This window comes from Psammomys obesus, unplaced genomic scaffold (genome assembly GCF_907164565.1).
Source record: "Psammomys obesus unplaced genomic scaffold, mPsaObe1.curated_primary_1811, whole genome shotgun sequence".
NCBI lineage: Eukaryota > Metazoa > Chordata > Mammalia > Rodentia > Muridae > Psammomys > Psammomys obesus.
Window position 1 is genome coordinate 280 of NW_026591087.1, and position 27,459 is coordinate 27,738.

Consider the following 27,459-nt stretch of genomic DNA (forward strand, 5'->3'; position numbering starts at 1 on the left):
GCTCAGTTCACATGCCGCTAGCCCCAGTGGGCTGACTAAAGCCACCCACCTTCACCTCTGACCCTGCCTGTTTACCTGTTGACCCGGATCATCTGCAAGTCCCTGGCTTCCCCTTGTGGACCCTGCAGTCTCAGTGGCTGCTATAAGCTAGTTCTCCCACAGCCGCCCTGGTATAGCTGCAGTCACTTGTGCTTTCCCTGCATTAGATCCCTGCCTAGAGCATGGTGTGGTTTGTGCTCATAGGCACACATCGCCCATGCTTACCAATCAGTCTGTACAGTTTGCTGCAGCAGAAGCCCAGATATACAAAACAACAATAATGAAGGAGCCACTGTCTGGCCAACAAGACACCCCAAGACCAAGTTCTAAGCACAAAGGAGGTTTATTTGCCCCAGAGGAACAAAGGGCAGAGGATAAGAGACAAAGACAGGAAATAGAGGAGGAGGGAGAAGAGGAAAGGAACAAGGGAGAGGGGGAAGGGATATCTGTCCTTGATTGTGGGGACTAAGGACTCCTCTGGATAGAGAGGAAACAGACATGTGATCCACAGGCAAATGGCAGTTTATAAAGGTAAAAGGGAAACCCTGTCTTAGGATGAGGTGTTTGATTGGACTGCTTAACTACAGCAGCCAAAGTGGGTTTTTCATTGCTGGAATTCAATATTTTGATAGCTGGACCTCGGTAGTCAACCTCAGGGAGAGAAAGTGGCCAAAGAAAGGAACAGACCTGGTGGCTAGCTTTCAGAATATAATCTAATGGTTCTTAGGAAGGCAGAGGGCATGGGGGAGAAGGGCAAGGCCTTGCCAGTACCATGTTTGCCACGCTCAGACCAACTATAGTACCCTAATTCGCACCTTTTTGTTTTATTATTGGCTCCCTGGGTATTGGGTAAGTGGGCGTCCTCCTCTCTGGCTGCTTCCTGCTGACATTGGAGTGTCATTATTTGGAGACCCAAGGGAGCTGGGTTGCTGGTCCAGGCCAGGGAAGAGTAGGCTGTTTCCCCTATTGTATCATAGGGAAGTGTAGACCGGGAGTCTGGATCAGGATGTAGACTCCAAGGAAACAGCTGGGGCAGGGACTGGAGCCACCAGAATAGTCTGGTTTATTTGAAATCTGCTGGGTCAGAGAGGCTAGGGCCACAAGGTAAAGTTAAGGTGTCTAAGAAAAAAAAATTTTTTTTATCTTGGATGAACGTGTAGAACTTTTAGGTTCACAGTCCTGGTAGTTGTGAAGGGGAGTTTTAAGACCAGGGAAAGGGGAGAGATCTGAGGGAAAGACGGGGAGATCAGACCCTTAGACTATGTAATGGGCAGGAAAACTGAGGCTGTTGGTTGGTGGGAGTACTTATCTGGAGTCCGTTTGAGAGTTCTTGAGAGGATCCAAGAAATTTAGATTGGCTCTATTAGGTTAATTCAAAACCAACTATGATCTGAAAGCAGGGTCTGGTTGTGTTGGGAGAACAGAAGTCGAGAGGCTTTGTTGCATCAGAAGAGTCTCTTTTAAGATGTTCATGTGGGTTTTGAAGTTGAGATATTTAGGAAGGTGGATGGTTGGGGAATGGTGAGAGGGACAGCCTGCGACAGGTTTTTTGGTTGGAGTGAAAAGGTTGAAAGAACTTTGGTTCCCAAAGGGGAGCTTGGATTGCTAAGGGGACAAGCCATCAGTAGTAGGTCTAGGGCATTGGCAACTGGAGTGTCAGTGGCAAGAGAGACTACAACTAAGGGAAGCTTTGAAGAGAGGCACAAAGAAAGCACTGGAGGGCATTGAAGGAGGGATTGGTGAAGCTGAGAAGGGGGAGTTTGTTGGATTTCTTCAACTCGAGTGAGGGTTTGGCAGACAGAGAGAGAGCGCAAGCTGGAGAGGAGATGGCTTGAGTTAGTTATTGTAATTGGGAACATGGGATTTCTTCAGCGTGTTTGATGTCTGAGTTAGTGAATTTAGGGGAGTCGGTGAGCAGTGGATGTTTGGCAATTATTTAGGGAGAGGAAAATAGGAGTGTGAGAAGAGAGATGAGATTGTGGGCAACCGATGATCTTGAGGGAACAGCCACCAGAGAATGAGGGTGAATATTCAGAGCAGAGGTGGAGGTGGAATTCTCACCCTATTTTGTTGGACTCGTATCTACCATGCTTCTCCACCCCAATCTTTTCCAACTCCCAAACACTAAGTAGGTGAGAAAGAAGGTTAGAGGGGAAAGGGGGGCATAGACCTATATGGAGTACTAACTGCTGACTGGGGGTGTCCAGCTCTGAGACGAAAGTCCAATCTTCCTTGTCAGAATAATCAGCAAACCAGCAATAGCAAACTGAGCAGCAGCAGCAAGGGGAGCAGCAACCCCCACAGAGCCCTCTTAGGGCTCTCCCATTTATACCCTTTTCGGAGTCCTCAGAGTTAAACTATCTGCAGCTGGCAGAAATCATGACCCTCCTAGAGCATGAGGCTGTCATAGTCAGCAGCTGTAGAAAAACTTGAACAGCCCCATATTCCACACCGGGGATTAAAACAAAAACAGATTCACCTAACATAACTGGGTTTTCTAAGAAACCAAAATTCTCGCTACATGGAAGTTAGGAGAGTATCCTCTGTATGTTGTCATCTGGGTTATGTAATAGCCCGGAGGGAGGTAGGGTGAGTTCTAAGGGGTGGAGGCTTGATGAGCCATTATGTCAGCATGATAATTGTCTTTACTGATAATGGAAGGGTCAGCCTGACGTGCCTGTCTGACAGGAAAGGAGCTGCCATGCATATAAAAAGTATAGACAGAAGCAGCCAGAGGACCCTCTCACATATGAGTGAGATGGGATAGGGCATCTTTGAGAGGTTTTGAACAGGAGTGCAGGGGATCTGGGAAACATTGAGGCCAGGAGGTAAATGTAGATGCTTCATCGGAGGACAGTTAAGAAATCTGAATGACGAATTTTCGGTAAGAGAAAATTGGTAGGGATAGGATCCAACAAACTTCAGTGAAAGGGATTGGAGTCCTTAGTAAGTTAGGAGTTGAGAGGGAGAGTGGTAAGGACAGATTGTGAGAGGGGGCCCCGGAGATTGTGAGCAGAGGAGCTGTGGAAAGAGTGCAGAGACGAGGAGGTCAGCTGTGGATGTTTTGGGGGTAGTCTTGGAGAGGTGGAGGCAGGGCCAAAGTCAGTCTAAGGAAGTGTTTATATTTTGGGAAGTGTAAGGATGGAAAATTTGTATAGAGGGTTGGGGAAGAAAGGAGAATGTTTTAAGTTTAAGAAATTGTTTGTGGGTGGGAAGAAGGCTATCATGAGAAGTCACAGAAGCGGCTCGGAATAGAAATGTATCAGGAGTGTTTAGGAACCCATGAGCCGAGGAAACTGGCCATAAGGGCAGAGGTAAGGAGTGCAGATGGCCAAGGGGGTCTGAAATGAGGCGTTTATGGGTTGTATGAGAGAGAATCCTAGGGAGGTGACGTGGGAGAGGGCAGCTGAGCTTTGGAAGGTGAGATCTGGTAATTTCTAGGACGGAGGAAACTGAGGTGTGAGGCACTGTCAGATTGGCTAGCAGAGAGAGAAGGCCTACAAGGAAGGAGGTTCTCTATACACTGAGGAGAGAAACGGGGGAAGGCAAGCCAAGTGTATAACGAATGCCTGGCCAAAAGGTGGGGACAATCTCTAACCCTTTGGGACGGACAGTCCAGATCAGTTGTTGGGATTCTTGAGTGTCAGCATCCATCTACGTATGGCAAAAGGTATTGGGAAAGCATCTTTAAGACTGAAGAGTGGTGTCGTCAGGGATAACAGAGAATTGCCTAATGGTTAGAGGCTATAGCATGTAGAGCGACAGCAGCACCATTACTGGAGTGAAGGCTCGGGACCACGCATGAAGTTCCGTTAGGTTCTTTTTCACTGTTGATATGGGCGTATTGTGGGGTGAGGAGGTCGGATGTAGAATCTGTTTGGATGAAAGAAATTGAATGATTTGAGGCCTCTGAGGCTGGTTAAGGGGAAGGGGTACTGGGCTGGAGATGTAGGCAGAAGGGTCTTTGAGTACGCTGTTCAGCGAGAGAAGCTGGTGGCCTCATAAATGGGGTTGATTAAAGAGCAGGCAGAGGGCAAGAGAGGTTTTGGCATTTGGAGAGTGGGGGTGTAAAAATGGAGGCTGAGGAGAGGAAGAGGAGGGATGTGGGAGAGTTCCGGGATCTGTTGTCGGCAGAGAAGGGGAATTACTGTCAGTTTTGGAGAGAACAGTGCTTTCTAGCAAGGGACTAGGACATGAGGGAATGAGAAAGGAGGGGAAAAGCTAAAACCCTGAAAGGAACAAGTTAGGGAGGAGTCTAGAGGGGTGGGGTCAAGGTTCATGTTGGAGTAGGGTCTGTGTCAGGCACTGAGGAACTAGAGGGACTTTCAGACTTGTCTTGGATCATTTGTTAGACTTATACACTTTGAATTACCTTCTTAGATGTGCGGAAACTGACTCTTCGTTAGCGTGAAGCCTGTCAGTGAGGCAAACTGTGCTATGAAATGGACTGACCAGGCATCTGTCATCTAAATGCTCTTTATCAATTAAAATGACAGAGACTCGGGCTGGAGAGATGGCTCAGAGGTTAAGAGCACTGACTGCTCTTCCAGAGGTCCTGAGTTCAATTCCCAGCAACCATAAGGTGGCTCACAATCATCTATATTGTGGACCTGATGCCCCCTTCTGGCGTGCAGGTGTACAACCAGATAAAGACTCATACGTAAAATAAATAAAATCTTTCAAATAAAATGAAGTGACAGAGACTCACTTACAGTCCTTTGAGGCTTACGTGATTCAGCGCAGAAGCCAGACTTCAGGAGCCAGACAAGAGCAGCGTTTAGTCTTCACTTGTCCCACAGACCAGCAGACCTTCAGCTGTCACACCCAGGTCTGAGGAATTTTTTTCTATAGAAGAACTTGGGGAAAAACTGACCTTACTTTAATGAGGCAGAGCACAGCGGTGAACCCAAAGCGTCCACATTTGCACAAGTTCCTGGCGGCCAGTAAGGAATGGCGAAGCTTCATCTAGTGGTCAGCGTTACCACAGACCTCTGGGGCGTGTTTCATTTGTCTTCTCTGGAGACCTTAAAGTTTCTTGTTGAGGGTAAGAGGACACATCTCTGTTTATTGTGGCAAGATTTTATTGAACATTTTAAATGTCAGTTCGGCAGATCTCTGAGGAATACGAAAACTGAGTATTTATTAGACATATCCAATTTTAGGGTTAACCTTGAAAAAACATGTGGGAGGCCGAAAAAGCTTATTTTGGTAATTATTTTGTCTCAGAACCAACAAGAAATGTTATATGAATAAGGTTTGGTTTTAATCCCAGATGTTGGATACGGGGCTTCTTCAGATTGTCCTCAGCAGCTAACTATGATTTGTCTCCGGCTCTGGCAGGGACATGATTTTGCCAATTGAAGATAGTTTATATTTAGAATTCTGTGGACTCTTCAGAGGGTATGTAGGTTCCAGAGCCCAAGAGGGGAGGTGGCCGCTGCTGCTGCCTCCTTGATGGACTGCTGGATTTCTTATTGCTAATTGGAGATTTCCTGATGACGAAGATCAAATTTGCCCCCAAAAACTCCATGCCTATATCCAGCAGAAAGTAGTCAAAGGATATAGACACACCCTCCCCCACTAACCTCATTTCTCTCCTACCCAGTGTTGGAGGAAATAATGTAGGGAGATAAGAAAAAGAACCCATTAAAGTCCAGCTACAGAAAGATACCTACTATAGTCTTTAATGGGGAACTATGGACTATAGGAGGGCAAAGGAAGCAGGAAGTCTAGTGGCCTGCCAGGAGTAAAAGGGAGGTGCTGTGTGATGAGCAGGAAAATGCTGACATTTGCCAGACCCAGAAATTGGCTGTTCTTATCTCACTGACCCTGATGCTAAAAGGTTTATTTCTAATATGACAGCACAGGGGTCCTTTGCTAAGGTCCCATGTGACACTGAAATGGCTGAGAGATCAGGCCAGGAAAGCAGAGAGGGATGTCTAATGCCCACTCTGGATGGTTGCATCTCAAGATACCTGGAGTCAAGCCAAGTTGAATCCCTGCAGTGACATACTGAGCCTGTGTTGTGGAGGCTGACTGGCTCCCTGGGTACCAATGCATGGCTTCCCTTCATTGCGAACCTTCTTCCAGGATGTCAGGGAACTGAATCTTCTGTGGCCTTCCTCTGCTTCCTCTCTCTCTCTCTGGACTTCCATTGGTCTCTGCCATCTACAGACCCCACTGGTACAATGTTTGAAACCCATGCCTGTCTGGTGTGTCTGGGCACAGGTGCATTCCTCAGCCATCATGCAACGGAAAGACTGGCTAGGCTCAGGGGCCTGAAGAAAGTGTTGTGCAATGGCCAGCTACAGAGAGACAGCGAGCGAACCTGACACAACATAGATCAGTGGTTGTGAGAATGCACTCATCTGGACTGCAACCAGATCTTGGGGACCAGAATTTAGCATCTTAATACACAGAGCACCACACCAACCCCCAACACACAATTGGTTGATTGAGGTGAGTGAAACGTGGACTATCTAGCCAGGAGATGAGGAGGAGAGTAGATGATAGAGGTACACCCTGAAAAGAGTATCAAGTCGACAAACATCCTCCTTTAATCTGCTCTGAGTCCACACTGGGGCCATCGATTCTTCATATACCCACCCAAGGCATCTGACTGGAAGCCCTCCCTATACAGGAACAAGAGCTTGTGGTGTGCAAACTTGTGCCTATACCTCCTATCACTCCCAAGGAGCCTGCAGTGCTCAGTGGGTACTTGAGTGCCTGCACCCTGCTGAAGACCTCTCACAGCGTCTGTCCATTGGCCCGTGTTCCCCCTGTGGCCTGCAATAGGCTCTTCCACTTCTCCTGAAGAAGTCCACCGAGCCATAGTGCCTCTCATCTGAGTAACGTGTCTCATTTCTTGGTCAATTGCCATCTCTTTCCTACTTTACATTCTTTCCTAAATGTTCCCTGGGTACTGAGGGTATCCCACGTCCAGTGCTGGAATTCTTCTTGCACCTGGATCACATGATAGCTGTTCAGTGAGGGTCTTTGGGTTGTAGAAAGAGAAACGGAGTCTGGCTGATTTGAACAAGAGCACCCATTGAAGGAACTAGGAAGTTCAGAAAATGGAAAAGATCAGTATCGACTCGAATCCCAGACATGAGGACCCAGATCCAACACCATAAACTTATGGCCCAGGGCTGGGCCGTCAGATGGCTTCTGTTCAAACACCTTAACTTCTAATGTCCCCCATTACAATTGCAAACTCCAGAGACACAATTATTGTAGAAGATTTCTTAATTCTGGAGGATTTTCCATTCACCCATTCTAGCTCCCAAATAATTGAGACAGAGACCTATTGATTTATTCAACAAGCTTTAAGCAAAATAACTAGCAGGTCTCCTTTATGTTAATCCTCTAGGCTAGTCTGGCTACTTCCCAGCACACACCCCAAGTTACTTGCCAATATTGGTCCTGTCTGGCTGCATCTGCTGCATCAGCCACGTCTTCTCTCTCTCTCTCTCTCTCTCTCTCTCTCTCTCTCCCTACTCCCCCATTCGTGATCCCTACCTAAGAGCCCAAGCCCTGGAACAAAAGCCCTCTCTTCTGCCCAATAACAGGCTGTTCAGCCATTTTATTAACCAACCAGAAATAACTGGAGAGCAAACTTTACACCACATAGATCAGTGGTTGTGAGAATGCACTTATGTCATTGCAACCAGATCTTGGGGACCAGAATTTAATATCTGAATACACAGAGCACCACACCAACCCCCAACACACAATAGGTTGATTAGGGTGAGGGAATCTTGGGCGATCTAGCCAGGGGATGAGGAGGGCAGTGGATGATAGAGACACCCTCTGAAGAGAGTGTCAAGTCTCAGGTGCATGTGAATGTGAAATTACTCTACGCAGTCCCATTCTGTCATAGCTGCTCACATCCTGCTTCTCAAACAGACAAATAACATCAGAACTTGTCATACATTCCCAAAGCTCAAGAAGAGGGCAAATGCCCCCACCACTTCCAAAGATGATGGGACACTCACAGACTCTCTTCTATGCCCGAATGTCAAGGTCAGGTCAGGGTGAAATGTTCTCAGCTTAGTATTATGTCCATTTCACTGTATTCATTCGTGTGCATGTGTGTGTGTGTGTGTGTGTGTGTGTGTGTGTGTGTGTGTGTGCAGTAGAAGCTATCACCTGCAATTGCTTCCTGGTAGACCGTAATGACAACATTGCAGTTTGTATTTCTACCTGGCTATGGGGAGTGACATTGAACATCTGTACCAATGGCAGTGGTCATTGGAGACCCAGCCAGACTCCTTCCTACTGTACTCCTTCCTACATCTGCTAAAACAGACCAGGTGGGCTCTAGGCAAAAATCTTGAGATACTTGAGGTATAAGGGCATGACAGTGACACCAGCCACCCCTCTCTCTGGTGAAGGAGGAGTGCGTGGTACCCTTGACCATTCTGCAGAACTGCCTGATGGGGTGACTCTCAAGGACCCTCCCACCCTCTTGTCTCTTCTCCCTGCTCCTATGTGGGAACCGTTGAACTTGAGGCTGGACCTTCTGTGTGTTTAAAGTTCACTGGCACCACCCTCAGTACTCAGCAGAGTCTCCAACGCCACCCACCCACAGGCTCTGTGTCAATCACTAGATCCTGTCTAAATTGGAATCACAGAGATGCCGTGTTCCCTCTGCAAATGCATCTGGTATTCCTGATCACTATACCTGTGTCAAAATGAAGAACAATTATGAATATATGAATTTTCTCAGAAAAAATATGGTAACCATGATATCTTAGTTAGGGTTTTATGGCTGTGAAGAGACACCATGATCACGGCAACGCTTACAGAGGAAAACATTTCCTTGGGGCTGGCTCTGAGTGTAGAGGTCTAGTCCATTATTGTCATGATGGGAAATACAACGGCGTGCGGACAGACACAGTGCTGCAGAGGGAGCTGAGGGCGCTACATCTTGATCTACAGGCAGCAAGGAGAGACTGTGTGCCACATTGGGCAGAGCTTGAGAGGAGGAGACCCTCAAGGCCCTCCCCCATAGTGACACACTTCCTCCAAAAGGCTACACCTCCTAATAGTACCACTCCCTGCGGGCCAAGCCCTCAACTACATCAGTCCATGGGGGCCGTGCCTATTCACACCACCAGATGGGAGTTAACATTCCATCCTCTCTGATCCTCCTTGAAGTTGGCACTTGCTCTTTGAGTCCTGATGTCTCAGGTGAGCAAAGGCAAATAGGATTGTCCTTGGATTCAGGCTGTAGGCTAGACTGTCGTGGCTGGGGCACTGGCTGCCTCCTTTACTTCCTGGTGGTCACCCAGAGCTGTGAGGGTGGCATACACTCCCCGTCCCTGGGTTTTGCAATCCTGGGATGTTTTGTCTCTTGAGTGCTTTCGGAAGCCTCCCATCGCATGGTTAGTTGGAAGATCTCTGCACCTACTCTGGGGTGTCCCTAGAGAAAGGGAAGCAGTAGAGAGATGGACCGGTGTAGTGAGGGGCCTTGTACGGTGTCCAGTGTGTTTGCCTTGAGTATGTTCTCCGTGGTGGGGACTGGATGGATGTGAAGACCAGGCTGGCAAAGTGTCTTGGCTGATGATCCCCGCAGTGTCCACTAGGCGGTGGTAGTGTTCTCCCTCTGCTTCCTAAAGCCTTTGCAGGGTTGCTTCCCTCTGCATTAAAGTCACATTCCCATTGGCTACAATTGCCTCAAGACCAAAGGTCTTTTCAGCATCCTCTCCCAGCCACCCCGGGTGACTTTTCTTGCCATGTCACCGGTCAACTGAGCCATGCTTTAGCAAATTTTCAGGATGGGACAGGCTCTGCTTATGTACTGGCGGTTGAGATCCTTATTTGTCTCTTTCAGCTGAATCTGCAGCCAGGCCCTGCAGCTGAACCCTACCTCTATTCAGGATCGTATTGGTGTTCCAGTTCATTCTGGGCTTGGTTCTCAGAATCCCCTTCAAGGCTGTCTCTCAGCTTTAGTGAACATTGTTATGGTTCTGGATCTTGCTGTGGATTTTCTTTCTGTCTAGCCATGGCAAGGAAGGGAAAAAAGGACAGAGCCAGGGAGTTTGGAGAAGAAGAACAAAAATAACTTTACACTTCTTAACTTCTATTGATTCTTTAAATGCCAGTGTGTATGGGTGTGTGTGTGCCTGTCTGTCTGTGTGTTCCACTCACAGGCAGAGATCACAGAAGGGCTTCAGATTCCCTGAAGTTGGAGTTACAGCAGACTATGAGCCACTTGGTGTGCATACGCAGAGCTGAACTACCCAGCCCCCATAAAACTTCTAACAAATATGGTCACAAGTGTCTATCGCCTAATGCTGAGGATTGGTTGGAGTCTTGGCATGTCCCTAAAGCCTCAGGTCCGAGAAATTGTCTCTCCCAAAAGCTGAAGGGTGTTGGCAGCAGTAATGTGAATATTCCATGTCCCCTTTTGTTCTTTTCTCAAAAGCTCAGTAGGGCTGGCCACCAAGCCCCAAGGACACGTGTGGAGTGGAACCTGTCCTGACGCAAGGGAATTTGGCCACTGAGGTCTAGCCATACTGAAGTCCCCTGCTGCCTAGAGCAAAACTGAGCTATTCCCCAGCCATCAGGCTGCCTGTGTTTGTAGACATGAGCCTTCTGTCAGCAAGAGGCTTTGTCTCCTCTACTCAAGGGGTCAGGGAGCCAATCAGGGGCTCAGGGAGTCTGCTGTGGAAGACACTGGGGGGTTCTCAGAGGAATTAATGCATGATGTGTCTCAAAGCAGAGCAGGAACTTTGAGCAGAAGAATTCACACAGGTCGGTGTCTACACTGCCTGCTGGCTCAGCAGCAGCACGGTCCTCAATAAGCTGGGACAGGGATGTTCTCCTGGAGTGGGGATGGCATAAGGTGTGCTGGGGACTCGGCAGAACAGGGGTGCTGGAAGCGATGGTGAGTTAGTGATGGTGAGTCTTCCCACCAATGGAAGCCCCACCCAACATGGGTTGGCCAAAGCAGAATTAAGAATGTTGAGCTGAAGTCACTCTTTTGAGTTGGCAAGGGGAGTGGGATTCTGGGAGGCACCCTACAGGTGCTCATTCCAGAGTGTTGATTGGATCACGTTCGCCTGAGAGGCAAGAGTTTCACTTTCCATTTCCTCCACTGAGTATATCAGGCCAGAGGCTGCTTGTCCTGTGACTCAGAGGTCCAGCTGCCTACTGCATCTACATAGCTAAGGCCATCTGTGTCCTGTTCAAACTCGGTAAGTTGACTCTCTTCAGCTCCTTGGCCTCCTCATCCTCACAGCTTTACCTCTAGAGAAAGGGATAATTGCCTCATTCTAGGGATAAACCCAGGGAAGTTAGGAGAATTCAGAAAAACTGGATTTGCTGCCAGGTTGGGGTCTGGCTGTTTCTCTGCCTCTGCACTACACACAAGACAGGATGGGTAATCCCCCAGATGGGATGACCAAGCGGTCTGCAGCTCACTGCAGGTGCCCAGATGCCTACGATCTGGCCAGCAGGCTCCTGACAGAAAGCGAGGTTATGGGTGTCCACCAATTGGGAAAATGTAGACACTAGAGGATGTGGAGGAGGTCAGGAGGCTCGGGACCCACTGGTTCTTATGAGTATCCTGAAGTTGGACCAGGATTATGGCTGCCAAGACCAGGTGGGGACAAATGTTGGCTTGCAGATATAAGCAGCCCAAAGATTATGCCACCAACTGTCTCTGAGCAGGTCTGTGCCATGCCCAGGGGAAACTGAAGACGTGGGGAGAGTGTGTGGCTGAGGAGTCTGGGAAAGAGGGTGGGTCACAGGTCCTCCTCCTCTGGGACTCCCCTGACCTCAGTACAGTCCAGGGGGGCAGGGAATAAAGAAAGAGAAAGAGTTTGCTGTGGATTAGGTGGGGAAGGGTGTCAGTGTGGGTCGAGGAGGGGAAATTCGAACAATCACGTAAACCGTGCTGTGAGCCTTTTTTCATTCAAGAGGTCAACAGGCAGACTTCAGGTGTGTGTGGATGTGGTTTCAGTCGTCTGTGCCTGTAGAAGCTGAGAACATCCTAAAAGTTTTTGGAGAAGAGGAAGGAGAGGGGGAAGACAAAGAAGAAAAAATTTAAAAGTAAGCACTCTTTCTTTTTCTTACCTTTAATGAGGTTATGTCCTCAGAGATTGGTGACTTTATGTCCAATAAATGTCTCCCTGAGCCCATGTCAGAAGTGCCTTAGGCCTAGGAGGACAAGACCAACTGAGATGGTTCTGGCACCAGCACTGGGCTGCTCCAGGAATCGTGGCTGATACTGTTACCCTAGAGAAAAGTGCCCAGGAAAGCACTCTGTTCAGACCTGAGAGGGAACGCAGAAGCCAGCCAGAAAGAGGTAGCCTGTGAGACCTCACGTGGATAGAAGGGGGAGGCCTTTTGTAGGAAGGGAACAGCCCAGCATAGGCCTTGGAAACTGGAAGCTGCTTGAGGGGATAAGGAGAGAGGGACTGAGGCAGGCTGGGGGCGGGGACCCTCTATATAGGGCTCAAGGTTCTGAGCCTGACCCTGGGAAAGAATTACAGGTTCTCAGGGAGGAGCTTGCTGTCCTGACCCCTGTCCTGCTTATGGAGGGGAAGTCAAGCAGCCACCAGGAGAGGCTGTGCTGTCAGCCCCTGAGGTGGTGAATGTAGAGAACTTGTGCACAGATGGGGAAGGAGGCTCTCAGCCTGCAACTTCAGGTAGCCAAGAGCAGAAAAGGACGGTCATCTGCACACCTCCGGGCCTGTCCAGAGAGGTTTCCTGGAAACGCCTTCAGCTGCCACAGCTCAACAGGGAAGGCAAACTTTGGGTGGCCTGGCAGGGACACCTCCCAGCTCTCTTCAAGGAGGCTGGAAGAGAGGTGTTTCTGTTGGTGTCCTCCAGCCCAAAGCCCCAGGGGCACTCCTGTCATCAAGTGAACCTGCGGTGCTCGGCTCTCAGTGATGGAGGAGGTCCTCCGTGGAGATCCAAGGCTGGAAGAGGCTGGAGAAAAACCCACCAGAGATCAGGACTGTGAGCGGGAGGCATGGGGAGGGCGTCTACCAGAGGGGCTGCGGGAAGTGGGGGCCGGCTGTGTCCATGCAATCTCTCCATCATCCTGTCTATAGAGTAAGGGACCCAAGAAAGGACCCCACAATGTGTACTTTTTTTCCAAAAATGCAAGGAAGGAACTCCATTCTTTCCCATTGCAGGGCGGCTCCATGTGATCTGTGCCTATAGCAAAGTACCTGCAAGGAAGCAGTTTACAAACAGCGATCATGCCTGAGCTCACTGCAGAAGGCTGGGCTGTCTCAGAGTATGGCCCATGCACTAGCTTTGGGTTTTGACAGGATCTTCCTATGGCACCGCAAGACATTGTCACAGAGAGAGACAGAGCAAGCATGCAGACTCCACACCCTCTTCCTCTTCTCAGAGTCCTCAGCTCCAGCCTGGAGCTCAGGCCCCTGCTGATATTAGCCATTACTTGCACACAGCTCCCATGCCCCTGGTAGCTGCCAGAACACTCTTCCCACCTCTAATTTTCATGTGTTGATTTGAATCTTTTTCACAACCGTATCCTCAGTTCCTCACGCTTCCCTTGGACCCCACAGGGCAGGAGGAAAGACTGATGTCTGGGAATTAAGTTCCTTGGGTTCTTGGCAGCCACCCTGGAGAAAACCAGGAAACACCGGGCTTCCTGGCCTCCTGCCCTCGCTGCTGTGGTCCCCACTCCATCCCACACCATGTTTCTTCTTCCTTTTAGCCTGAGCATCTGGTGAGCTGCAAGGACAACCTCTCAAAGGTCCTGTGACAGGTGCCGAGGATCCAGACACTCTCATGGCCTCTGGAGGTAGCTGTAGCCATCTACCTGCCTGTTTTCTGCCCTCAGCCTAGACCTTGTGGCCTCCACACCACAGGAGGATGAGGCCACCAGGACCAAAGCCCATGCCCTGACCCTGGGTCTGTAGGGATCCGCCTCCAAGCATATCTGGGGCATTTGAGGGGTCGCCTTTCCTTTACCTTGTCCTCTCTGGTGTGACCAGGAGAGCCTGAGGATGTGGAAGTCAGTAGAGTCATGTGGCTCAGTCACAACTCCCAAAGTCAGACTCTTTTGTGTAATTCGTTTGGGTCCACAGAGCGTAAAGTTTCTATCGAGGAAGAAATACTTCTTTAATCTTGATTTCGGGCTCTATAACCTACATGGATGCATGCATTGTGAATACAACTTGAAAATCAGTATCCACCCTTACTGTGTTCAACACGCCCTGATATCCATTCAGTTTCCTTTTCCAATGTTCCCCTTGAGCCAATACGCTAGAGCCAGAACCAGAGAGGCTGAACGTCACACTTGGAGGTACCAGCACCACAGTGGCTGATGTGCCAGCTGTTTGTGGGATGAGTAAACCGGAACTGAGACCCTCCCCCCTTCGCCAGTGCTCAGTCTTCATTTCCCATTTGCTCTGAGCTCCCTGCTCAGCAATGGTGCCTGAGTCAGCTCGGCTCCCATCCCACGGTACAGCAGGATGACGGCGGAACAGAAACCTGTGTCTTCTCTCAGCTCTGGAAGCCGGTGTCCACAATGGAAGTGAGGTGGCTTGGTTATGAGGCCCATCTTCCTGGGGTGAAGAGGGAGCAGGCGCCCTGGATCTTTATAGCACCCCTGCTGTAGTTTTTGTATAAAGAAAGAGAGAAGGGGGAGGAAGAAAGAGAGAATGAGTCGTTTCACCAGGACTGTGGGTTAGGGATCTATGTTTACATTGTTGAAACAATAACCGTAATTACTTCACTGCCAGAGACTCTATCTAATCAATATGGAAGCTGGGCCTTACAGCTATTACATAGGGACCAAATGACACAGCTGAGTCCAGGGCGCTGCTGAATCCATCAACAGAGCTTCATGTGACAAACGCTCATGACACTAAAAACCTTATACAGGCAGCTCCTCTGCCCTGGTCTCTGACTTCTTTTTCTTCTTTCCCACCTAGGGAGCAGATGCTTCATCAGTGAAGCCTCTGGGTGTCCCCAGGACATGGCAGGCAGACGAGACCTGCATCACCTGCTGGCTGATGATGGAGCATGGGAAGCTTTTGTATCTGAGACCAACTTGCCCAGGTCACTGCTGTAGGAGGCCCCATCACTGCCCCCACCCCCTGCATGACTGGTTCTCTCTGGGCAGACACACCCACTCCCAACAGTCCCAGGAGATGGAGCAGAGGGCATTCCTCAACAGCCCTTGGAAAGTGTTCTAACACATTGGGTCCAAAGGATCCAGCTGACTCTCCCCAACCCTGCACTGAGATTGCAGAAATGTGCTCCTGGGCACAGCTTTTGTGACTTGGGTTTGAGGGATGGGACTCAGGTTTACAGGTGTCCCTGGCAAGGGCTTTCCTAACTCCCCGGCCCTTAAGGTGGCTCACCCCTACAGAAGACCACAAAACATCTCTGAGCTATCTAAGCTCCCCCACCAAAGGCGAACTTCCACACAGCTCTAGAATCCTGATTGGGTTGTTATAGGACGGATCACTGTAGGAGGGGTCTACTACAGCCTATTTTACACAGCCCCAAGCCATCCCTCTCATGCTGTTGACCTCTGCTCCTCCAGGGAGAGGGCAGCCGCCCTGCACGAGGTGCTGAGGGAGCTCACAGCACTCCTGGCCATCGCAGACAGAGACAGAGACAGAGCTCAGAAAGGCCTGAAGGGCAGGAAGAAGTTTCTGAAAGCATTTCCTCGCTTGAAAGCGGAGGTGGAGGAGCAGCTCACACAGCTCTACACCCTGGCCGACCACGCTGAGGAGCTGCACAGGGGCTGCGCCATCTCCAACGTGGTGGCTGACTCCTTCAGCACGGCCTCCGACATCCTGGGCCTCCTGGGTCTGTTTCTGGCACCGGTGACAGCAGAAGGCAGTCTTATGGTCTCAGCAACTGGGTTGGGGCTGGGGGTGGCAGCGACTGTCGCTGATGTTGCTAAGTCAATCATGGAGGATGCAAGCAGGCGTTCGGATGAAGCTGAAGCCCATCACCATGCTTCAACCAGCATGGAGGTCCTGGAGGCAGGAACCACCATGGGTAGGATTGCCAGCAGGGTCACTCGGGCTACCAGAGATATCACCAGAGACCTGGAAGCCCTTGAGCAGCACATGGATGCCCTCAGGCTGGTTAGAGCCAACCCTCGCTTAGAAGAAGAGGCCAGGATCTTTACCACCACCGGAAACCTCCCTGCCCAACAGGCGAGAAAGGTGCAGACCACCATGAAAGGAACCCCCCTGGCGATGAGCAGGGAAGCCAGGATCTGCAATGCCACCTCCGCAGGTGTCTCCCTCCTGAGAGGAGTTGACAGCCTTGTGAACGGGGCGTCGCATTTGTATGAAGGGGCCCGGTCAGAGTCGGCTGAAGCACTGCGGAAGCTGGCTCGAGAGATGGAGGAGAAGCTGGAGGAGCTCATCACATTCTCCAGGACGCTCTGACCAGGCTCCAGTCAGCCAGCCCCACGACGTGCTGAGGTCAGGGGAGAGGACATGGATAGAGGTGGGGACAGTGGAGGCAGTGTTAGAGAGAGAACGAGGGTGCACTCGGGCCCGTGGGTCAAAGCGTCCGGGTTTCTGTGTATTGCTATATACAGATGAGACCCACTGGAGCCTGAGATGAGGTACCAGAGGACGTGCTGATGAGGGACTGGGAAGAGGGGCCTCTGGACTAAACATGGGGAAGCCAGGGAAAAGAAAGACTGGAAAGCCCTCCCCATCAGAGCAGCTGGAAACAACAAAGCAGGAGACAGGAGACTCCATTAAACGCAAACCCAGCGGAAGCTGTGTGTTCGCTAAATAAGCCACTGGCCCTGCACTAGAGCCCGTGCTTTCCCCCAGCTCACCAGACCACCCCATTCTCAGGCATGTCTCCATCCCCTAAATAAACTGCTTCTGTTGTTACTGCCTCAACATGTGTCTGACTCAATCCTTTGTCCTGGGACCTGAGAACCTGGAGTCAGGGGTCCTCCTGACCCTCAGCCTTGTCTGTAACTGCAGGGGCAGCCAGCCAGGGGCCAGGCACACAGGCTTCTGAAGTCCTTCTTTCCAAGAGCATCAAGGCAGTTCTGTCCCCTCCTACAGAAGCTCTGGGGCACCATGTCAAAGCCCCCTCAGGCAGCCCACGTGTGGGGCACGCCTTCCCTTCCATCTTTCCCTTCTGTGTTTTGTCCGTAGACTCTGGAGCCAGGGTGCACAGTGTGCCTGAACCCTCACTGCCCATTACCATTGTCAGCAAAAAAGGACAACTCTCACCTCAAAGGGCAGAAAACAGGGTCTATTCTGGAGACAAACACGAGTGACCACGGCCCAGGAATAGTTTACCCCAAAGTCCATCTTCCCACACGGTAACGATTTCCTGAAGCTTTTATAGTAAGAAAACAAAGGTGGGCTCAGAGGGTAAGAGCATGGGCTGCTCTTCCAACGATCCTGAGTTCAAATCCCAGCAACCACATGATGACTCACAACCATCAATAATGGGATCTGGTGCCCTCCTCTGGTGTATGTGCAGACAGACCACCGTATACATAATAAATAAATAATTTTTTTTTTAAAGAAAGAAAAAGAAAACAAAGAAAGTCAGAAATCAACACACTTAACCAATTCGTTTGTGAAAACCTCAGAGAGATAGTCACGGGGAAGCAAAGGAATCTGTTACAGGCCTTAGCTGCTGTCTGATGACCTTCTTAGCTTGTGGGTTGGTGAATCTAGGGTTCTGCTAAGTTAGTACATCCCAAAAGGTTTTTATGTATTAATCACCGATCTTAAGGCCAACACAGAGGTGGCAAGGAAAAGCTACACAGGGCACTAAAGATAGTCAGAGACCAATGTAATCAGGCTCTGGATCTGTAACCTGCCCGCAGTCACTGAAGGCTTAATCAGCTAATTAGCCTCTTACAAGATTTTGTTTCCAATTCCTTCTGGAAATGGTCATTTTTACCAGCCACTGAAGGCTGAGTCAAGGTTAGTGCACCCTCCCTTGTGTCATGACCACCCTGGAGTGGGCCCCAAGGTGTTGCTGCATGAACTGATGGTGGGCTGTGTGGACTTGTGAGACACCAGGATCCCAGAGATTGGGCCGAGATTCTCACTGAGCGTCCACAGGGGAAACTGAGGCCCAGCCAAGCATCCTATTCCAAATACTAGAAGAAGCAAAGTAGGTGGGTTTCAGGCCTGCAGTCCTGGCCTTAGCCAGCCCTTCTTCAGTCTGTGGGGCAGAAGAAGGGAGACAGACAGTGTTCTCTGTGTCTGGGTGGGCCAGAGTGCCAGTGTGGGGACATGAGGACAAAGTGCACAGTCCTGTAAACAGGGCCATGCTGTCTTTAAAAGAACAAAGGGCAGAGTCCAGGTAGGGGCAACCTATGTGTCTATATAACCAAAGAATAATAATAAGCCATGGAATTATTAAGAATAGCATCTTCCCTATAAAGTCAGAATCAGAGCAGTGTGGCATTGTGCACTCTAATTTCTCACAATTTCTCTTTTTCATCTGGTAAATAAAGTTAGGATTGGCTGCTCTGTTCATCCCTAGAAAGCCACTGCTCACCAAAAAAGTAGCCAGATGGCCACCACATACTTGCCACAGAGGCCAAGGGAAAGCAGGTCCCAGGAAGCCTGAGCTTGTCTCTGATCGTGGAGACTTTCATAGTGAAGAGGCCAGGCCACTCATCCTGAATCCCAGAACCATTGGGGACTTGGAGTATAGGTAGTAAAAATAATTTAAAATTCCCCTGAACTAATTCAAACAGCATCCGAACACAGCGCACGTATGCACAGACACGCACACAGCTCCCATTCACACTCAGCTTGGCCACGCTGTGTGTTGTTTCACCCTTTGTCACACAGGCTTCCAAAAGTGTTGATTTCTTAACAGTTTCTGTCTCTGGGTGGCAGAGCACCCCCTGAAGCTAGTGGACTCTGGTGGGTGAGGCACATCGTGAAGGGTTTTTGCTTAATTTGAGGTGGAAGACCCACTTCTAATCCGGATCTTTGAGGAGGAAAGACATGCCTTTTCAGACAGATCATTTGAGAAGGGAAGGATGGCCTCTTGTCTGGGCCACACCTTCCCCTGGAAGCCTATATAAGGACGTGGAAGGAGGGTGTTTGTGCTCTTTGCCTGCTTGCCTTGCCTCACTAACAATGGCATTAGAGCCTCTTTCTTCAGGGTTCCAGAGCGTACTGGAGACCAGGTACTGGAGACCAGGTAAGACAACACACCCTGTCGACTAAAAAGCTGCAGGAGTCTCCCACCTTTCATTCACAGGCAGCCACTGTTAGACTAGCTACACTGCAGCCTGGGAGTCGTTCTAATAAACCCCCTTTCTGTATGCAGAGATACTCCTTTATACACTCTGTTACTCTGGAGAACCCTTCTTAATACGGATGGTCAGTTCTCCCTGCCCTCTGCTTTGGCCTTAAAACCAGCTACCCTAAGCAACCACTCACACCCCTCTACACAGTTTTCTCTGCTCACTCTGCTGTCTGACTTCTGGACTTTGAGTGCTGGGGCCCTGCCTGGACATTTTACAGCACCCAGCTTTAGACTGTCCCACAAAACCCCACAACGTCTCACAGCCCAGAGGCTACAACGGGATTTCCTGCCCAGAGCTGGATCAGGAGGCATCATCCAGACATGGAAATTCTCTCAGTGGTACGTTAGCTTTAAGATGCATTTCTATTTACGTGATTTTTTTTTTTTTTGTACCTTCCACTGACGAGAGGACTTTACCCTCGTCCTCTAAAGCCCCAAGTTCCTGTTAGCATGATTGGACAGGAAGGATGCTGGGTGTGAGAAGCTGACCCTGGGTGTCACTTTGGGAAGGGGACTTCAGAGCACCTGCCATGTCTCAGACTCTGACTGGCTCTTACGTTTTTTGAAATGTTCTCTTTCTCTCCCCTTTTGATTTTGTGTGAGTTTGGAAAGCTTTGAGCAAGGCGCGGGAGGGGATATCACACACCGGCAATCCTAACACTTAGGTGGTGCCGGCCTAGGATTGGTAGTTCATACTTCCCCTAAGCTGCATAGTGAGATTGTGGCCAGCCTGGCCTATATGTACACTGGGAGAGTACGGGCAAGAACAGTGAATTATCAGTTTACAAGGGTGGAGTCCGGTCCTGAGAGTGAGTCACCAATATCTTCAGCTTTTACCATAGCAACAAGTACATTTACTCACAGTGTAGTCAGGTCCCAGGAAGAGCTGGTGCCTTCTCCTGACAAGGCTTAAACCCATTTTTTTTCCTTCCTCAGCCTCCAAGGAAATCTCAGTACAGTTTCTGTTTCTCTCTTTATGAAGTCTCCCACCTCCACACACACTACTGAGGACTGGTGAGGGTGAAAGAATGAACATCCTACACACTGCCTGTGCTAAGATGTTAATGCCCTTTAAGCCAGGCATCTGCCTCTACAGACATCATAAAAAATAATCTCAATTGCAGGCACTAGCAGGCAATGAGAACATTCTTTGTATTGTTATTTACATAATGATTAGGAACATCACAAAGTCCAGGAGTCAGGGAAAAGAGCAGAAGTCAAAGGTAGCACACCGCAGGGCTGGGACCAGGCAGGACCCCAGGGCCTGATGGGACCACGATATCACAGAAGCGAGGAGGGTGTGGTTCCTAGGAAGCCACTAAGGACCCCAGTGAATTTGTTAAGATGAGGACCTGGTACTTGGCACAAGGCAGTGCTGTGGAAACAGAAGGACCATTTAGAACTGTAGACATACTACAATGCACACATGTTTTAGAAACAGGAGGGAATTCCAGTATATCTTTAAGACAGTGGGGCTTAGTCATCTGAGGGAGAGATGTGGACTAGAATGCCCCAGGTTCAAAACCTCATCTATCAACACTGAAAAGTCACACACATTAGGTAAATATGCAACAGTCCCTCCTCCTTGACATGGAGTCAGCTGAGTCCAAACCTATTAAAGCATGCATATTGACGTTGTTATGTATGAGTAGGGAGCACAGAGCATCATGGAAAGTAAGTGTTGTGGCTTGTACAGGAATGGTTAATTACATTTGATGCTTGGTCATTAGGGTGTGGCCTCACCATAATGATAAATAGACTAAATCTGTGACTCTGTAAGCAAACCTCAATTAAATGCTTTCTTTTATAAGACTTGCCTTGGCCATGGTGTCTCTTCTTAGGAGTAAAACAGTGACTAAGACAGTAAGTAGAAGATATTACCATTAATACAAACATGGTTCCTACCCTCAGCTAGCTACCAGAACATCCTCTCTTTCTGTGCACAGAGTCTGTTGTTCCCCCACAGCTGTGTCCTCATCTGACCCCTTCTCCAGTGTCCCCAAAGGACAGGCATCCTTCACCTTGGCTTGGAAGAGGGCAGCAGGGCTGGAGCCACGGATGGACTTCTCTAAATAGCAGTGACACAGCCCAGGAAAGCAGAACTATGTGTCAAGCTCTTTTGGTCCTGGGAAGCCACCGTTGAAAGAACTGTGGGTCACCTGATCCCTGGTCAGAACAGCTGTCCCCATTCTATCCCACAGGTTGTTTTTTCCTGTAGCCTGGACACCTGGTGAGCTGTAAGGAACCCTTTCAAGTCTGCTGACTGACACCAAGACCCAGCAGCTGTCATGGACACCTCAGGTAATCAGTCTTGTTCTCCACTCCTCCCCATGGCCTGTGACTGGCAGAGCCTCATGCTGACAGCCTGCTGAGGAGTCAAAGATACAGAAGGAGAACCCCAAGGGGAGCATGGAGTTTCCCAGTTCTGGGTCAAACTGTCTCCCCTTCCTAACTCCTATGATTCTCAGGAGTCATCTCCTCAATACCCAGCTTGGAAAATGGAAGCCAGGAGCGATGGATAGTGAGGGAGGAAAGGAGAGAGGGACAGAGACAGGAAGGGAGAGAAAGAGGAAGAAGGGAAATAGGAGGCAGAGGCAGGAGAGAGAAGGGTGAGGACAGGGAAGGACTACCAATAGTGACACCATTAAAATACCTCACGTGGCAGTGCTCAGACACATATGTAAACAGCTTCTTCCTGATACTGTTCAAGCTCTTATGCAGGCCCCTCTAACCGTGTTCTCTTTCCTCCCCATCTATAGAGACTAACCGTGTTTTTTTTCCTCCCTACCTACAGAGAGAAAAGGCTTTGTTGCCACAGTGGCTGAGTACCTCCTGGACATGAGCACAGAGGACCTGCAGCTCCTGCTGACGGGAGACGAAGCCTGGAAACAGTTTGTGGCGGGACTTGATTTGTCCAGGTCAGCTCCCTGGGGGACGCCAGCAATGCCAGAGCCCTGGCCTGGTTGGCTTTTCCCAGACAGGGATTCCGACTATCCCTTCTCAGCAAATATTTCCTCCACGCTATTTCCTATCAGGGAACAGCCTCTGGTTGGGGCGGGGAGGGCAGCAGCCGCCTCAGGGGACAAGATTGTTCCTTCCATTGCTGTTCCTTAGGAGAGAAAATGAGATATGCAAGTGGAGGGCTCAGCACATGGCCAGCACACAGTAGGCTGCCAGCACACAGTAGGCCGCCAGCACACAGAAGCTGTTCATCAATAGCTAGCTTGTGTGTGTGTGTGTGTGTGTGTGTGTGTGTGTATGTGTAGTTTTTGCACATGGAGCTGATTTCACAAGCTGTTCTTCTCATTCAGGGGTCCTCTCCTGTTACAGGGAAGAGGAAGCTTCCTTACGTGAAGCTCTTGGTGGGATCATGGTGGACACTGATGTGGAAGATGAAGACGATCTCCAAAATGACCTGAAGGACAAGAAAAAGAGGTACTCAGCCACAGATTCAAAGAAGCCTTTTCTCTCTAGCCGGGGACGAAGGGGAACATGGTTACAGGAGCGTGCCCTAAGAGTGTGAATGGATCGGGAACAAGCTGGTTAAAAGCGTTTCTGAGCACATGTCACATGAAGTAGGGACTGAGCTGTGCCCCTGCACTCGTGTGTAAAAGCCCTAACCCTGGTGACTGTATTCAGAGGTGGACTATTAAAATTAAAATTGAGTGAGGTCCCTAATTCATTGTATAATCCTTGCAGGCCAAAAATAGAACATCGGACCCCCTACACCAAGTGTGGGGTCCTGGGAACTGAACTCCCTTTTTCTGAGAGAGAACTATACATTCTGAATGAACGAGCCATCTCTCCAGCCCCTTTAAAAAATAATCAGTCACCTTGAGTTATCTGGAACTTGCCAATTTGACTAGACTGGCTGACCAGAGCGCAGCGGGAGCCTTGTGATTCTGCATCTCCAAACAGGGATTACAGGCCCGTGTCCAGCACCAGGCTTTCCTATGTGGACTCTGGAAGACTGGACTCAGCCCCTCCTGTTTCCATGGCAACACTTCACCAGCTTAGCCACATCCTAACCCTGAGTGGACAGATCTTAGCTGTGAGTGGCCCCACCAGCTCAGATGTACATACCGCTGCAATGCAAAATGTCCTCTATAGTGCTTCTAAATGTCCTATTTAGGGCTTCTTTCTTGGATGTGCTAATCACAGAGTTTGGCAGCCCATGGCCTCAAGCAAACATGGACACTCCCGACCAGAAGGACACTGTAGGTGGCCAGGTCATGTCCTAGCCCACTAAGGCCAAAGTGAAGCTGTTCTTGGGGGAAGTGACAGCAAACACTACCGTTCCCTAAATGGAAGGGTTATATTTTCTCTCTGACCCCACTTCTCTGTCTTCCTTTAGAGTTCCTAGGGAGACGTTCAATAGTGATGACACTGATCCGGAGGGGAGGGCTTCTCTGTTAAATGTCTAGCAATAAAGGGGTGTGCGGGAGGACTAGAGAGGTGGCTCAGGGATGAAGGGGATGGGCTGCTCTTCCAGAGGACTGAAGTCCAGTTCCCAGCACCCTCACGATGGCTCACAACTGGAACTCCAGTTCTAGGGACCCGCTGTCTTCCTCTGCCCTCCACTGGCACCAGGAGAGCGCGTGGTACACAGACACACGTGGAGGAGAACACATAAAATAAAAACGAAGAGGACACATATGGTTGGTGATGAACTCCTTGTGTCCTTAGCACTAAAGGATGTTGTCGTGTGTCAAGCCTGCCAGGACAGATCTTACTTTACAAGCTGTCTCCCTCACTCAGTTGGTCTCTCCTGTTAACAGGGCAGAGGGAGATGCCTTGAGTGAAGCCCTTGGTGAGATGATTGAGGATGCTGGTGCAGAAGGTGAAGAGGAGCTCCAGAATGCCCTGTGGCACAAGGAAAGGTTCCTGCGTGATTACCCTGTGGTGAAGCTGGACCTGGAGGAGCGCATCAGGAAGCTCCATGCCCTGGCGGACAAGGTTGACAAGGTGCACAGGGACTGCACCATCTCCCAGGTGGTGGCCAGCTCCACCGGTGCTGTGTCTGGAGTCCTGACAATCCTTGGTCTGGCTCTGGCACCTGTGACAGCGGGAGTCAGCCTGGCGCTTTCGGCCACGGGGATAGGGCTGGGGGCGGCGGCGGCTGTGACTAGCGTCTCCACCAGCATCGTGGAAAAGGTAAACATGGCGTCCGCTGAAGCTGAAGCCAGCAACCTGGTGCCAACCAACAAAGACACAATAAACGGCATTAAAGAAGTTTTGGATCTCAAAGCCCCAAGACTTGTTTCCGTATCCAAGAATTCCTTCAAGAACCTGCAAGCCATCAAGAAGAACGTTGATGCCATTCGGCTGGCCAAAGCCAACCCTCGCCTGGTAACTAATGCCAAGCGGCTCATGACCACAGGCAAGATATCAGCCCGAAGCACTAAACAGGTGCAGAAAGCCTTTGGAGGCACCGCTCTGGCCATGACCAAAGGAGCCCGGATCATGGGTGCAGCCACCGCAGGTCTCTTCCTCCTGATGGATGTGGTCAGCCTTGTGAAAGACTCAAAGCATTTGCATGAGGGCGCAAAGGCAGAGTCTGCTGCAGAGTTGCGGCAGCAGGCTCAGGACCTAGAGGGGAAGTTGCAGGAGCTCAACCGAATCCTTGAAAGCCTGACTCAGTGATCTCTCCCTCTTCAGTGCAGCTCAGAGGACAGGACAGGGGGGTGTGGTGGACAGAGCCATGGCCGTGTGAGAGCCCCCTGACTGTATCCCTTTTACACAGTGGTACCTGCTAGAGAGAGAGAGACCACATAAGACACAGGAACCCAGAAATCATATGGGACACTCTCATGACCTCCCACTGGACTCCAACTCTTAGATCCAACAACCTCCCGGCATCCCGGCCAATCCCCCAAGCTGGAGAGCAATCCAAGTCCTGACTAAGCCACAGCATGGCTGCTCCTGAGTTGTATCCACCAGACAGCTCTGAGCTGAGGCTCGCCATCCCCGATGTCCACCGAGCTGCCAATCTTCCCGCCGACTTTTGATTGGTGGCATAGTGACCTTCTCTTCCTCCTACCTCTGCCTAAGGTGTATTTTTCTATTTCTAAACCCTGCAATCAGACTCCAGTGGAGAACATCATTCCCTTTTTTGAGTCACATGGGTGCTTTCAGTGAAATGCTCAAAGTCTAGAAAAGAGAGGATGCTGGGAACACCAGCTGCCTAGTAATCTCACATTCTTGGTCCTACATGCTAGCCATGGGTGCTGACAGAAAGAGAGGTGACAGGATATGGCTGCTGAGTTCTGCTCTCTGCTACCAGATTCTTGGAAAAATCACAATGTTTAATTCCTAGTGATGTTTAAAATATTATATACCTGGATGAGATCTTATGAGATGAACATGAAGGGCTACACTTGGTCCATAATTTTTGAAAAATAAATTTGTGACCACTGACCTGGTCATGATTTCTGTGTTTTCTACAAATGATGTCATGTGTCTTCTGGATGTCATGTGTCTTCTGACTATAGAAGGTTGATAATTGCCTCCTGATTTCAGCATCTCCTCTTTTAAAAGCTGTTTTCTTTATTGTGATTTTACAAGAGTATTTAAAAATTGAACATAAGCCATTTTCATTCTTTTCTGTCACCCTCCCCTTCTGACTGAGGAGGCACCCCGAGGCTACAGTACAGTGCCAGATGTCCTCTCCAGTGTGGCAGCTCAGGCAGACTTCTTCCCAAGGTCTGAGCAATGGACGCTGAGAGGTGACTCGTGGAGTCTCTAGGTCTTGTTCCTTAGAGAACCATCCTTCTGTCCCACAGCCCCTCTGTCCTTCCTTTGCAGTGTGTGGCTGAGGGAGCGCTTGACAGAGAGTGAGCATCTCCCTGTGGTGCGGAGCAGGGACACAGTGGCCTACATCGTGAGCTGCCTAGCAACTTCCACCTCAGGGCCCAGGTTCACTGAGTCCTCTCTACTGTTGAACCCAGGTGCGAACATTGGTGAACCCCTTGCCAGCTGCTCAGCATCTGTACCTTAACTAACCCAAGCGCTATCGCCAGACTCCACCCCACCCTTGACCTTGACCCCTGAACTATTCTCACACTCTAGCCATCTGGACCTAGGGAATATAGACGACTTGAAGACCCTTTGCCTTTGTGATTGAATTCTTCAAGGCTTGCATGCCCTGCAAACCTCTACACCATGGCCCATCAAGTGAATGACCAGTACCCAGTACCCACATAGCTCCCTCCAGTCTTCCAGTCCAGGCCCACCACACCTCCATAGCTCTGCCCACCTGGGAGCACCCCTTCCCTTACCAAGACGAGGATACAGGCAATGGGTGTTGGGGAAGAATTGGGACTGCCCGTGTGGCTTCTCATAGATACAGCATTGCTTTATGGGTGATGAAAGTTTTCTAGTAGGCAATAGAATATTTTCAAAACAGATACATTTTAGTTCATGTGATGTCATACGGTGTCTCAAGTTTTTTAAATGCTGTCAACAAGGGAAAAGGCTATGGGGAAAAGCCAAAGAGGAGCTCAGAGGTGAGTAGAGGGACAGGAGAGAAGGACGGGGTGAAAGGGAGGACAATGCAGAGGAGAAGAAGCTGTGACCGGGTCTGTCCCTGATGGACACAAGTGACAGGCAACAAGGATTGTGCCTGCAGATGCTGCCCCTGGAGGGGGGGATACCACATTCAATTCGAGCTTTTAGAGGGTGTCCTGGTTATGTGCGAGAGCCTGGGAGGGTCCTCACGATGAGCTGGAATTCCTTAGCCACTAAGATGGAAGAAATAATAGTGCACACAGCGTCACAGATGGCTGTCAATGGCACGTGCTTAGTCAAAACAAAGCCGATTGTTGTGGGTTATAACATCCATGATCCAGTTATAAAATAAACCTTTAAAAAGAAAAGATGGTGGCTGCTGTGGAGCATTGGGTCATTGCCAGGGATTAGAGAAGGCGCAGGACCCTGAAAGATTAAGGCCAGGGTGTCACTTTGTGGTGATATAAGTTTCTTCACCTTGATCGTCACCATGGTTCTATGAACCCATGACTGTGATAAATATTCAAGGACTACTGTGAACACACGGAAATGAGTGCAGAAAAAGCCAGTGGAACTGCAGTGTGTTCTGTGGTGAAGCTCACTGGGCAGGCATTGACAAAGGAAAGCCATGTTGACCACATGGCA

General features: G+C 49.8%; 2 protein-coding genes across 9 annotated transcripts; both read left to right on the forward strand.

Moving 5' to 3' along the window:
* The first annotated feature begins 11,164 nt into the window (after window positions 1-11,164).
* LOC129679093 (apolipoprotein L3-like) lies at window positions 11,165-16,910 on the forward strand. Of its 6 annotated transcripts, none has more exons than XM_055610022.1 (5): window positions 11,165-11,240; window positions 11,965-12,096; window positions 13,739-14,565; window positions 14,961-15,087; window positions 15,578-16,910. In XM_055610022.1, exons 4-5 carry the CDS (start codon window positions 15,005-15,007, stop codon window positions 16,437-16,439), a joined length of 945 nt encoding a protein of 314 aa, XP_055465997.1. In that variant the 5' UTR covers window positions 11,165-11,240; window positions 11,965-12,096; window positions 13,739-14,565; window positions 14,961-15,004; the 3' UTR covers window positions 16,440-16,910. The 6 variants fall into 6 exon arrangements, with proteins under 6 accessions (XP_055465997.1, XP_055465996.1, XP_055465995.1 ...); XM_055610021.1 differs by having other exon boundaries at window positions 13,739-14,560; XM_055610020.1 differs by having other exon boundaries at window positions 13,739-13,825; window positions 14,282-15,087.
* Window positions 16,911-19,118: 2,208 nt separating this feature from the next.
* LOC129679092 (apolipoprotein L3-like) lies at window positions 19,119-25,755 on the forward strand. 3 transcript variants are annotated; one of them, XM_055610015.1, is made up of 6 exons: window positions 19,119-19,200; window positions 19,457-19,647; window positions 21,510-21,609; window positions 22,103-22,226; window positions 22,639-22,743; window positions 24,087-25,755. In XM_055610015.1, exons 3-6 carry the CDS (start codon window positions 21,597-21,599, stop codon window positions 24,949-24,951), a joined length of 1,107 nt encoding a protein of 368 aa, XP_055465990.1. In that variant the 5' UTR covers window positions 19,119-19,200; window positions 19,457-19,647; window positions 21,510-21,596; the 3' UTR covers window positions 24,952-25,755. The 3 variants fall into 3 exon arrangements, with proteins under 3 accessions (XP_055465990.1, XP_055465989.1, XP_055465991.1); XM_055610014.1 differs by lacking the exon at window positions 19,457-19,647; XM_055610016.1 differs by lacking the exons at window positions 19,119-19,200; window positions 19,457-19,647; window positions 21,510-21,609 and having other exon boundaries at window positions 22,164-22,226; window positions 22,620-22,743.
* The last annotated feature ends 1,704 nt before the right edge of the window (window positions 25,756-27,459 follow it).